Raw genomic sequence first — 13,240 nt, 5'->3', positions numbered from 1 at the left:
CATCTTCATCGTCCTGGCTCGCACTCAACGTGAGAATGCGAATGAATCACATCAAGCGAGAGAATTGCTTCGAGTGCCGCTTTGTGAGAGGAATTGTTGCAAAAGGTACAACGTACACTGGCAGATAAGCTTATTGAAACGGAAGTGTAGAAATCCAAAAAACACGAAAGGGAAAAGAGCGAATTACTTGTTTTGTTCGGGTTTCCACCTTTAAATTCGCTCTCTCTCGTTCATTTTGTTGGTGGAAAATTTCAAAAGCAACATTCAGAGAAAAAAAAACATGTTTCTTCGAATCCAGCAAAGTATAGCATCGTGGCGTGAACTAAAGCATAAAAATTGCATTTAACATCAAATCCAAAATCAAAAGTAATATTGTTCATTCAGCAAATGTTGGTGCTCTTTCTTTGTATGAATTTCCATGCATGTTTACGGATCAAAATATGAATGTTTAAAAAAAAATCCCCAAGCGATTGTACATTACCATTTGATGCTGTAAAAGCTATTTTCCCGTTTTACATTGTTCGTGAAAGTGCAATTTCATGACATAATTCCGTTTTACCATAGTGTTATGCGTATGGCATGTGAACATGCCGACATACATACACACGTACACCAAATCGATTTGTATGTCGCGTATTTTCTTGGAATATTGTTCGAAGCCCATCGGCTTTATTGCATCTTTTCGAACGTGATTGTTTGTATGCTGCGTGCGAATCGTTTGCCGCAGCAACAGCCAAACATTAAATTGAAAATATCACATGCAGTTGAATATGCATATTGTAACCGATGTTAAATAAAATGTCATTCCCAATCGTTTACCGATGTGAAAATAGAAAAGACAGAAGCACCGGAAAAAGCAGCCACTCACACATATGCTCTTCGATCTCTATTCAATGGTTTAAAAATTGAACAAATCTCTTCGTAAAATGATAAAGAAAAACGAAAAACATTTCAATCACTTTACATAAATACTATTGTTTGGCGATTGGGTCGCATTTTTTTTTTCATAGTTCACCTTTCAGTACCTTTACAGAATGTGCATGTTATTATTCCAGTGACAATATCTGCTTTGTGTTGGTAAAGGTAAAAGGCCGTCATAATGTACGTCAGCTGGAACAAAGTATGATGATGGCGATGATATTCGCTTCAAGATGTATTCAAAGTTTCACACTTATGCTCTCAATGGACTATTCAAAATAATCCGTATCAAATAATAATAAATCTTTAAAAGCTTCTGGAATATAGGAAACTCATATTTCAGCACTAACACCATTCACATCGGCAATATTCCATTTTAAAAATTGAAATATTCAGTTGATATAGATTCCATTTTACTTGTTATAAATTTTGAGACTGAAAACCTTTACTCAGACAGTTTGGACGTTTGCCAGGCCAGACGTTGAAGAAAGTACGATACTATGAAAATCTCTTTGTATCGCAATATATGCTTACCGAAGAAGACCCAAAATACTACACACCAATTCAAAATGGCTACCCATAATCAAATATTCTGATTTCGAAAATAAAAATAATAATAATAATGATAATATGAATTCTCTTGTGCAGGTTCTTCATGTGATTGATGATATACTGACACCACTAATGGCAAATTCGGCCTCATCAAACGATATAAATAATCCTGATGCTTTTCAATTCTTAAGCTATTCGGATATCTTGGATATTGGTGGTCAACGAATTCGGTGAGTATAACTTACTTGGTTAGTTTTTATACCTTAATATTTATGATCTGTTGGCTATAATCCCGTTTATCGTTTGTGAGTTTATGCCTTTGCTGCAACAACATTATGCCCAAGAGAATGTTATTGAGAATTTTAATGATGATACTATGTGTGTTTGGGTGTTCATTCTTTTTTTCGTCAATCTATTTCACAGGTCTTATCGTCAACGAGTAATTGCCAATACTAAAGAGGTAGTTTATCAAGCGAACGGTGGTTTTACTTTCTTCATTCCAGTAGAAGAAGGCTTTAAGGTGAGCACGAACTTTTCGCACATGACAAAAAATCTGTAATAATCTGTTATATGTTTAGAATGCGATTTATATATCCGATTTATTTGCTTACCTACGAACTTTTAATTCCCATTCGGCTGCTGAAAATACGATTCGATCATTGTGTCCACTTGAATTATTATATAGAAATAAATAGGATTCGTATTTAAGTTTGCGGTTTGAACACATCAGATATAATCGCATCATACATTAAACGCAGTGAACTGTCTGTTCCGTTGCTTTAAAATATCATAAATAATATTTCTGCTCTTTCTCTTTTATCATTTAAGCCTCATCCACGCCCAGATCTCATTGATAAGAAAGTAATTGATGGACATATCATTCCAAACCGTGTTGTGTTCACTAAATCAGCACCCATCGAACAACCATTTGAAACACTTGCTTTCGAAGATAATATCAAAGTAACCGTTACGTTCTTTACTCAGGGCGAAGGAAAAAATATGAAAAGTAAGTTTCATTTACACATTCACTCACTCGCATTCGCATGTCATAATTTATCCAAGCATATATGGTTGAATATGAATTTATGAACTCATTTAATCCGTATTTACTCTTCATTTTGAATTGCAGCTTATGTGAAATCAAATACGGTTGTTGGAGACTCAAAGCACTCAACAGGTGTAGTATTAGCTGAAATCGTACGAGCAAATATACCCGTGAAAAATGGCGTCGTTCATTTAATTCATCGTCCGTTAATGGTTGTTGACACAACTGTCAAGCAATTCCTTGAGGTATGGTTCATGTTCTTTTTTACTCCCGTTATCTTGATCTCGTTTTTGATTTAACAAATTAAATCTTTTTACGTGTTTTTCCTCTGGCCACAACCCTCGCCCCCCTTTCACCATCTTTTTTTCCGCTTATTTGTTCGAATATACGATGTATATTATTTTTTTTTTTTTCGTGTTTCTGCTTCCGTTGTTTATTGTCTTGAGTTGGGAAAAATTCGTTGTGAAAGTAAGATAAAAATGGAACGAAAAGAAAATCATTACTTAAAATGGGGTAAATGAAAATGCGACAGAGAGAATCGGTATGGGTATCAAATTGTACAGGCTCTAAAACTAAACAAATAACATTATGGTCGGAGTTGAAGTTGGAGCACAGGTGTTTGGTTCTTTTATCTCATGCCAACTAGTTATGTTCACAAAATGCACGAGAGAAGAAGAAAAAATGATTGTCGCATGGCATGAGTGCAGCTACCTTCAAAAGTTTTCACGTGAAAATGAGAAATATGGGTGAAATGGAGAACGAACGAGTTCATTTCTTTATAGAAACTATAAACGTCATCACCAAACACATCTGATGATGTGAAACTGAGACAAAGTCTGACGACACAACGAATATAGAAATGTGCGAAGAAGAAAGAAACAAATGTGCATGAATATCCAATTTTAAGTGATGCTCGAACAGCGGGACACTCTTTTTCTGAACGCTAAAGATTTTTTAATTAAATTCTATCACAAACGAAAAATGTAAATGAACACATTAATTGAAACCCTCGAACATGTTACACATATATAGTATTTCCAGTATTGTCACCATTAGCACGCTCGTTCTCTTTCATTCTTTCTCTCTATCTCTCTTACACACACATCGATTGTTGGTTGAATAGCAAGCGAGAAAGCGACATAATTTTGTCGTGCTTGATTAAGAAAAACCGACACACGTACACACGTACATACGTGTGCATATACAAATGACGCACCTATTCGGGGCAAAAGAAGAGAATGAAAAACACTATGTCAATTTAATTGAATTTCTCGTATTAGATTGTTAAATTTTTGTGCGCATTTTGCTACATCAATTCTACTATTTATAGTCAATGTGATTTAACTTTACTCCTCACATCTTTCCTCTCGTTCAAAATGAACAAGTATTTTCCATTTCTCATTTAAATTAATTTAAATCGCATCGGTTAGAAGAATTGTCGGTCGATGTCAATGTCTTGCATTCTCGGTTGCGGACATTTTTTTTGGTCGTAACAAAATCCCATACAATTTTTTTCATTCTAAATGAGTTTTTGAAAATTTCGTTTGACCAAAAATGATGAAGATCAACGTCATCTTATGCTTTCATTTTTCTAGCACATATACGTTTTTTCATAGCTAAATGAACGCATTATGATCGCAAAAAGCTTGGCTCACATTTGCTAATGTAGCAAAAATATTTGTAATAATTCGAAGAATCATGTTATGGAAAGAATATTCATGAAAAGATAAATATTTTGAAATCACGTTTTGTTTCTGACTATCACAAGCCCGTCGCGTGTATGTGATTGTGTGTGTGTGTGTAGAAAGGTAACGATAACGGCGGACAATGGATGAGTTGCCACAAAAACCGATTTTCACACCGAATGGGACGATTCAATTGGTTGCTTGTTCGAATGGTTGTGGCCGCTATGGCCATTTTACGGAAGTTAATGTCGTTATTCTTCACCTGAACGGATAATAACGAAGCATTATTTTCAATTTTCAACGGAAAAATCTGAATGGAATGATTGATGTTCGTTTCATGTCCGTTCGTTAAAACGTGATGATGAGTCAGTTTGTATACAGTTACAAGAAGCGCATTAATGATGCAACAACGGCAGCAAAACACTCGATGAAAGCTACCTCGGAGCCTCTAATCTCCTCTCTTCTCTCTCTTTACCGACCGAAAAAAAGAAATATCCATGACCAAACATTGTCTTGCTTGCGCTTTCGCAAAATGGCACGTTTCTTTTCACATTTGATTTATTCGCTTATATTGCTGCCCGCTGTCGCTGACTACACAGAATACATCGGCTTAAAGATTATTTTTCATGCAGTCATTAAAAAAATGCCAAAATAGCATGCGTGTGTTTCATTTACACCTGGCTTTACAATCAAAACGTATCAACTAAAGTTGGTTTTGTAAAACCTCGGCATGCAAATTGATTAAAAATTGTTTGGTTTGACCCTGTCGGCGATTGCTATCACGTTTCGTTTATCTATCTATACCACTAGAAAAGGAGTTTAATATATGTGGCGATGCGTACAGCGACAACAGAATAATTCCAGAAAAGGTTTAATTCACTGGTTGGTGTTTTTTTTTGCTACTTGCGCTTATTAGCATGTTGCAATAACCAAAGTGGTTTAAATGCGTGGAGCTGTTTTTTTCCCGATTCGCGCTCAGATAATCCCATTCGTTTACAATCAAAGTTTACTACTTTGCATATTTTTTGTTTTATTAACATTATGATTTTAATCGCTAACAAGATTCAATGATTTTTTGTCCTCTTGAATTCATTTTTTTATCCGTTTCATACATGGGCACATGTTTTTTTACCCTGTGCCCATGTATGGTTCATTTTAAATGTTTACTTTGTAATGATGGTTCCTTTAAAAACAATCCTTTCCCAATCCCAATTATTGATTCAGACCAAAAGAAAACAAGAGCATATGTATTGGCCAGTTGAAGCTCAGATGAATTGCTCCTGTAATAAAGCACACAATTTAGATTGTCTTGAGAGAGTCAGCAACGCGTTAGATGTATGAAAGCTATTGATCTAATATATAGTTGTTGTTTATAATAAAAAAAATATATTTTTTTCGGTTAATTTTCAATTAAAATTTTATCATTTGAATTATGTGTCACTTTGTGTATTAGAGTGCACCTTAATAACATTCACAAATGAAGTAAAATTGGCATAGAATGAGAAATCTGTCGGAAGCGAATAAAATCAAATATTGCACCATGATCGTTAGTATCTCAGTGCATAATACCATACTGTTTTGATGCAATTATTATTTCAATTTCCATATATAATTTATGATATTTAACAATTTTGGTTGATTATAATGCACACATCAATAAATCACTTAGAATCTTTCGTTTGTGATATGTAGTACTCGATGAATTCATTTTTTTTAAAACAAATATTTCATTCAAAATGTCATACAATAACATTGTTATAACATCGATTTCACTCATGCGAAAACTACTCATCTGTACCATGAAAATACTATCAATTACTACCTGAGTGGTTCAACAACTGGATCGAAACACCTTTCATCTACATTTTTTTTCTTCTCTTCTTCTACAAAACAACATTTATAAATGTTTCGTCATTTTTGCGTCGTTTTATTACACACACCCCAGCTCGATCGACAATATGTTCACAAAATTAATAAGCGCAGTACCGAGGAAAAACACAAACATAATACTTTTAATCTTAAGATAATTATAAGAATTTGTGACAAAATCATTTGTTTATTTATTTATTTTTTTATTTTTCTTATGTACGGTTACGGATGATGCTTCGAAAATGTAAATCAATCAAATTAATTACTCTCTATCATTTTCTCGCTAAAACAAACAATGCGACAAATTTTAAAATCCAATTTAAAATATTTGTACAACTCATTGTGCATTCATGTAAACAGTCGTTCAAGGTAATGAAATAATTTATGAACTTATTCTTATTTCGTTTTTGTTATTCGTCTCTTTTCTATTTTTTGTATGCTTTTTGTGTCTTTCCTATTTTGTTGCACCGTTTTTTAAAAGCGTTTCCTTTTACTTTTCGTGTACTTTTTTTTTTTGTTCTGTCAATTTTATTGTATTTTTAACTTGTACTTTCCACAGCTTTTATTTTACATTTGATGTCAATTTCAGTTTGTTTCGTTATGTTGCTTCATAGTTTTTTTTATTCTCTATGTAGTTGTTCTACATTTTCGATTAAAAGTTCGCAGTGTAATACCTGCATTAATTTGGCTTGAATCAGATGGACATGTTTTTTTTTAGTCATACAAAATATTTATCATGAATTATTTCTTTTCATCATCGTGTCGATGTGATATTTTAATGAATAAATTCAATCGTGGCAAAAAATGAAGTGATTCCAAGCAAGAATTTCATGTCATTTATATTTTGTCGGAAGGCGAATAAAGGATGTCTGATTTGGCGAAGAATGATTTTCATTTTTATTTCTCATTCGCTCTGAGAGCTTAATTTTTGCGTATTGTAAATGACATTACGAAGAAATTAAAAACCATTTATTAAAGCATTTTGAGCGTTTTGTCCATGAGACGATGAGCATCGTCATATGGTGCATATTGCCAAGAAAATGTCGTCTTCATATAAATTGCAACTGTGTTGCTGCAATGAATTTTAAAACCGTATCGTGTCGGGAAATGGCAGAAGAAGCAGCAACAGTACCGCCACCAACAACAACAATGATGCCATTCGACAAAAACACCATTGCTAAAACACTAAACGGCAATTGCTGGTGCAAGTGCCAGTGTGAGAGAATGCGGTTTTATATTCGCTCTATTTTTGCATACCTCAACGTGCATAGATGTGTGTATTTCTTTGGAGAGCGAGCTAGTCGAAATGTATATCGGACGATGGTTAAACGTCGACGACCATATTATGTGCTGTTGTATGGCCTTTCTCGAAATCGTCGCTCTTTCTACAGTAAGTGGCATCGAAATGTCTGAAACTAAAACTCAATATTCAAAAGAATAACAATAAATTATTCAAGTGATTTTGGATGGCCAACTGGCGCCACCGGCCTTTAATGTCTATATTTCTGCATACCATATAGTTTTCGCCAATTTGGCGCATATTTCTTCAGACAATTGTTTGCTAAACTGAAATTTTAAGAAAATCGCCGCTGAACCAAGGCATTGCTTCTCAATGTTATTATTCGTATGAAATAAAGAGCACCAAATATTTTCGGTAATTATCCATGGACCTTTTGCAATGAGATATGTATTTCGTGCGAACCATTTTTATTTTGTTCTCGATGCAATTACAGCTGAAACTTACTTAATTTAAATGTTAAACTCCAGTGTTTTTGTCATTTCTTCTTCGAATGTTTGCAACATTATTGCTTTAGTGGAAATGCAGCAAACGAAAATACATAACATCATCGAAAATAATTTGAAAACGGAAAATCACGCACACATTTTTATTTGTATAGTAAATTTTCGTCGTCATGGATTTTTTGCCGTTTCGATTTTCGAATGTATGATCTGATTCTTGCCACAAACAAATTAGTTTTTACTCTAATTTTTTCTTTTGTATTGCACTATTTGTTCCCCTTATTAGTGTGTGGGGTAAGATTTTACCTTTTTTTTGCATGCCTTCATATTTTACTATTATTATTTTAGTTTTTAAATCCTACCTTTTGTCAAACCAAAACAAAGTGTTCAGCGCTATGTTGAATTTTATTAATGTTGCCATTAAGGAAGAAAAAAAAAAACGATTCTATTGACAGATGTCATTTTGATCATTCAATCGTTTATTCTTATTATCTTTGTCCTTTGAAAATCGGTGAAACTTGCATTAAGATTATTGGTTGAAGTGATAGTTGAAACAAAACACAAACGTCTGAACTAAACAGAAACCGTACACATTAAAAATTCAATGAATACGAAATGAAGAAGATGCTCTATCGTTTGAATATTTCAAGTGAATGTTACAAAGTTGCTACTTACTTGTTCCAATGTTGTTCATTGTTCCAAATGCTCCCGATGGATTTCCTTTTACATTGTAACTCTTCAAATATTCTTATAAGCTTGATGGCATTCATTTTGTGGAATTGGTAAAACTTGTGCAACGATGCACTGTTGATATTCCACAACGTAACGAAAAGGAGACAAAACACAAAACCAAAAACACAGAAAATTAAGTAAAATCACAAGTAAAATTCATTTGATTTATTATTTATTGAAATTGATTCGTTTTAATGCAAAAATTAATTACTGTAATTAGTTCCGCATGAAAAGAAAAAAAAATTAATTGCTTTTGAACAATAAATTGATTGAGCTGAATTTCGTTGAGAATAATAACACAATTTTAATTCTGGAGCATATGTAAATTCGATATTTTAGCATAATGAATTTGAAAACTTTGGTAAATTCTATGTTATATGCCAAATGAATAAAAAAAAAATGTTGGAACACCCATTCAGTGGAGATGGTGGGGGGTTAAAGATCATTCAATCGATAAAATCCCAAATCACCATATCGGCAATGTAAAGTGGCTGCTATAATTCTATGATGGGCAAAGTGCAATATCCAGTACCATGGTACTCAACATAATGAAAACGATAAAAAAAAGAATCATAATAAATTCATTATTTCGACCAAGCAACGAACTCTAAATTATTGACCCATTGTTAAATTTTTATGAAAAGAGAAAAAAATCGTATACAATGCACTTGTGTTTGCCATCATCACCACGTATGCAAACATTGTGTTTGAACAAAATATGGAATAATAAATACACACAATTCAGTTTTGCTTAAAGTTTTTTTCTTTTGTGTTTCAACATTGCTGCGAACGAGATAGTGTCGAAAATCGATACAATTCCCATTTGTTTATCGTATATTTGGCACGATTTCCTTCGTTCAAACCTCTAATTTTATATTCCATTCACCAAAATGTAGTGCACTTTTGCCTGAATTTTTCCTGCACATTGCCACAGTAAACGACCAATTAGTGTGTTGTTAAAATAAAGCAAAAATCATTTGAATAAAAAAAAACAGTACAATTCAAATGCAGTTCATGCGACAAAAACGCAATCTGTAGAGATGGAAAATATTGATTAACCTCTGTTATTCTCTCTCTTCTTCTTTTTTTTCACTTTTATTTGCCCTCTTTACCCGTAAATTGCCGACATGTAAACATGATCGATAAAATTAATATTCATAATTATTATACCGAAACATTTATTCGGAAAAATTATTATGGAAAACTACCACATACCAACCGACAAAACTGCAATGGTGCACACACGCGATCAACAACATACATTCAACGCTTTAAATGTGTTTAAAAAATCGTTGACACATCTTTTTATAAAATTCAAACCAACACAAACAAAAATGATTTAACTTTTCGAAATTTCAAACAAATGAAACGGCATTTAATTGTTTTACATGAGTTTCGTAATCATTATCGCTCAACATGCTCATGCATTTGCCATTAAATTACGCATTTATGTGTATAAATTAATTGAAACTATATTAACCGACGTAATATCGCTTATGAATACTACTTCGTGGAATATATGCAAATGCCGATGAATGTAAATATTATCTCAATAATGCGTCGCTCTTGACTTCGATATTTTAAAAAAAACCATTGACAAAATTTTATAAGATCGTCAATGTAAGTACTAAACAGTCTTTTATATTTTTAAAAGTTTTAATTACAAAAAACCATATGCCATTTCATTTTTATATTCAAAATTTAAAAAAAGAGCGCCAAAAACAACGCAAATTCACATGTTTTACTATTTATTTTGCGTAGACCATGTAAAATCTAGTTGACTCGCAACATATCCAAATTATTTTGAAAAAAAAAATCAAATCACTTGAATTCGTAGAATATCAAAGGCATACATTTCCTGAATTTATTTAAGTCTCACAATGAAACGGACGCATTTTCAGCATAAAAAAATCACCAGAATTTAGCCGAAAAAAAATGAAAACCACCCAAACACATATACACATTCATAAATTCACACACATAACCACCTCGATTCGGACACGCAATTCATTTTACGTTGGCCGTAAATGTGTCGAGATTGTGTCGTTATTTTTTTTTTCATTTTACGTATGCTCATATAATTTCGAATGTGTTTCACTCTCGTAATTTCCATTGGATTTATTTAAAATTGCAACTAAACAACCTCAAATGAACAAGATATGCCAAAAATTTCACGGTGCCGAATTATGCCGATCGCAAACCATCATAATTTACAGCCATCACAATTTTTGCTTCAAAATTCTATAACACATTTCATGTGAATCGAAAATTTTCGTACAAATAAAAATCAGCTTAGTTAAACTTATACACACACACACACATACACACACATCCATAAATGGTTTCATCATTTATTTACACTCGGTTTTCATTCACATAATTTTCTCTCATTTTCACCTGGCCAATTTTCCACCTGTCCACCTTTTTAGTACTCAATTAGTGCATACTGAATGCATAAAATCATATTTTAAATATCTTCTTCCATATCGTTTCTACTGTAGATTGTATGTTTTGCATTACAAATTCAAGCATTTTGCAATTCATATTGAGCCCGTCTCTCTCTCTATCTCTCTCACGAAAATACACATATACACACACCTATACCAGTGTCGTGCCTTTTTATGACTGAATTTTAAAAGTGTAGCGGTTGCTTGGCTTTCGTCTCTTGCTTTCGAACTCCATCACTATGTTGCCTGGAATTTATGACTTTTGAAACTTTTGCTAATAAATTGGTAGTGCAGCTGTTATTTTTAATGAATCTTTGCACCCATTTAATAATGTAGTGCTGAGCTAATGAAAGGGAGAAGAAAAAAAACGAACCCATACATATTAATGATGTCAACTGTGTTACAGAGATTTTATGTTTGTCACATTTTCAAAAACAAATATCTGCCACCATGAAAATCTCGAAAATGATTTCAATTGAATCATTCACGTTTCATTTTCTCTCCCATCGATACACATTGTTCGTCTGCACATAATAGAAAACTGATCATTTCCGATAGGCTTATTGAATTCAATCGTACAATATATTCGCGGAGGAACAGGAAAATCTCCAATTGTAGTAAATGCTTAATTTTCTGTCACCAAATGGATGCAACACACATTGAATGAAAGTTAACAAGTGTAGATAAAAGCACAAAAGTAGTTTCAATTTAGTTAGAAATCGAGTTGTAAACGATGAATGTGGTGTGTAAGAGAGTGAGAGAGTTGATGTAAGATAATAAGGTACTATTGTATTCAATGTTACACTGTATGACATGTGTGTCAATTTGAATGACATCATACAAATTCCATCATAAGTCAATTGGAAACTATTTTATGAAAATTGAGCAAAGCGATGAGTTCGATGCATTTTGTGTTTTTCACAACTTTTACGAGCAGGAACTGCAAATAAAAAAAAATGTGATGTTAAGAAAAAAAGATGTATGTAGACCATGTTCTCGTCAAATGTTGTGAGTGAATGATGTTGATTGTTATAGAACAAACAGTTTTGAAATTTCATAGGCGACAAAATGTTCTATTGGTTTTCTATTAAACACTCGTTTCACATCTGAGTTGTGGTTATTACGTACACATTGCATATGGTTTTGTTTTTTGAACTTTGTGCATGTTTCAAGTCTGAGTTTTTGTGCACTTCAATGGAATTTTCAAGAAAACCTTTCGAGTAAATGCAAAAAACGGCAATATGTATACAATATTAAGATGAAATCTTTGTGGCAAACATTCACCGGCTGAATTGTATATATTTGAATGAATTTGTATAAATAGGTAAATTGTTTTTGAATTGGAGTTGGTGTTGCATTGTAATTTCCTTGACAAAATAGTTAAAGCCACCTATAGCTGATTAACAGCATGCATTTTGGCACCACCAAAGTGAGATTGTTCTTAGTTATAATCATTCGAGGTATTTCGATTGTTTAAGGAAATTTAACGCGTATGTCTTCAATGTCTCTCCTTCTCTTTCTCTCTCTCTCTCTCTCTTTCAATCTTTCTTTACTCAAGACTTGAATGAAAGGTTTTCCTCTGCAATGTAGTTCATTTGTATTTGCACATTTATTGAAACGAAGACAATTAAATTCATGCAAATTTTCTAATATACTCTCAGAAATCGAATTGTTGATTGATGTGTTCTGTAGTTCAATAAATTGGTTTATCTTCATTTTGTGTATATATTGGTTTCTGCTGATTATATTTATTGCTGCTTTCAATATGGTCTCTCTCTAGAATATATTTACCTTAAGTATGAGTTTGTATTTGATGACAAGTTTTTTCCGCATACAATGAAAATAACTAGTACTTTGAATATGAGTAAGAACAAAATGTGTCTTGAATGAATTGACGAACATTTACACCGTTCACAAAATTTCGGGTGAAAATTCTGCGCAATATTTTCATTTCTTTTTTTTTAATCAATTTTAACGACCACTTTGAACCGGTTATAGATTTCAAAACGTGGGCATAAGCCGAAAATAAAGTCAATGAATAGATGGCAACTAGAGAAAGTCCGAAATATGATGCTCAATAAAAAAATATTAAAATTTCTTCATTCAAATGTTATCATCATCATTTTCGTTTTTCTTGCACATCACCAACACTTATACTAAATTTTTGGAGAAAATCCGTAAATTTTTACACTCTTATATATGCTTATAGATATTTGGCACAATGTCCCAGGCATTCCATTAAGAAATCGTTT

At 32.7% G+C, this 13,240-nt stretch overlaps 1 protein-coding gene across 4 annotated transcripts in view; it reads left to right on the top strand.

Annotated features, from left to right (window-relative positions):
- Positions 1 to 13,240, top strand: part of LOC116337525 (fasciclin-1) — a 96,069-nt gene that overhangs the window by 66,802 nt on the left and 16,027 nt on the right. For 2 of the 4 annotated variants that reach the window (XM_031762163.1, XM_031762164.1), the window contains exons 5-10: positions 1,567 to 1,700; positions 1,894 to 1,990; positions 2,299 to 2,476; positions 2,600 to 2,760; positions 6,430 to 6,438; positions 10,153 to 10,161. In XM_031762163.1, coding sequence (XP_031618023.1) covers positions 1,567 to 1,700; positions 1,894 to 1,990; positions 2,299 to 2,476; positions 2,600 to 2,760; positions 6,430 to 6,438; positions 10,153 to 10,161 — 588 coding nt within the window. The remainder of the gene's footprint in view (positions 1 to 1,566; positions 1,701 to 1,893; positions 1,991 to 2,298; positions 2,477 to 2,599; positions 2,761 to 6,429; positions 6,439 to 10,152; positions 10,162 to 13,240) is intronic. The other 2 variants (XM_031762165.1, XM_031762166.1) reach the window with 2 other exon arrangements.

Source organism: Contarinia nasturtii, unplaced genomic scaffold, assembly GCF_009176525.2.
Source record: "Contarinia nasturtii isolate CC-2019 unplaced genomic scaffold, AAFC_CNas_1.1 Cnas_scaffold_285, whole genome shotgun sequence".
NCBI lineage: Eukaryota > Metazoa > Arthropoda > Insecta > Diptera > Cecidomyiidae > Contarinia > Contarinia nasturtii.
The sequence above is the reverse complement of the archived record's forward strand: the minus strand, read 5'-3'. Positions and strand labels throughout refer to the sequence as shown.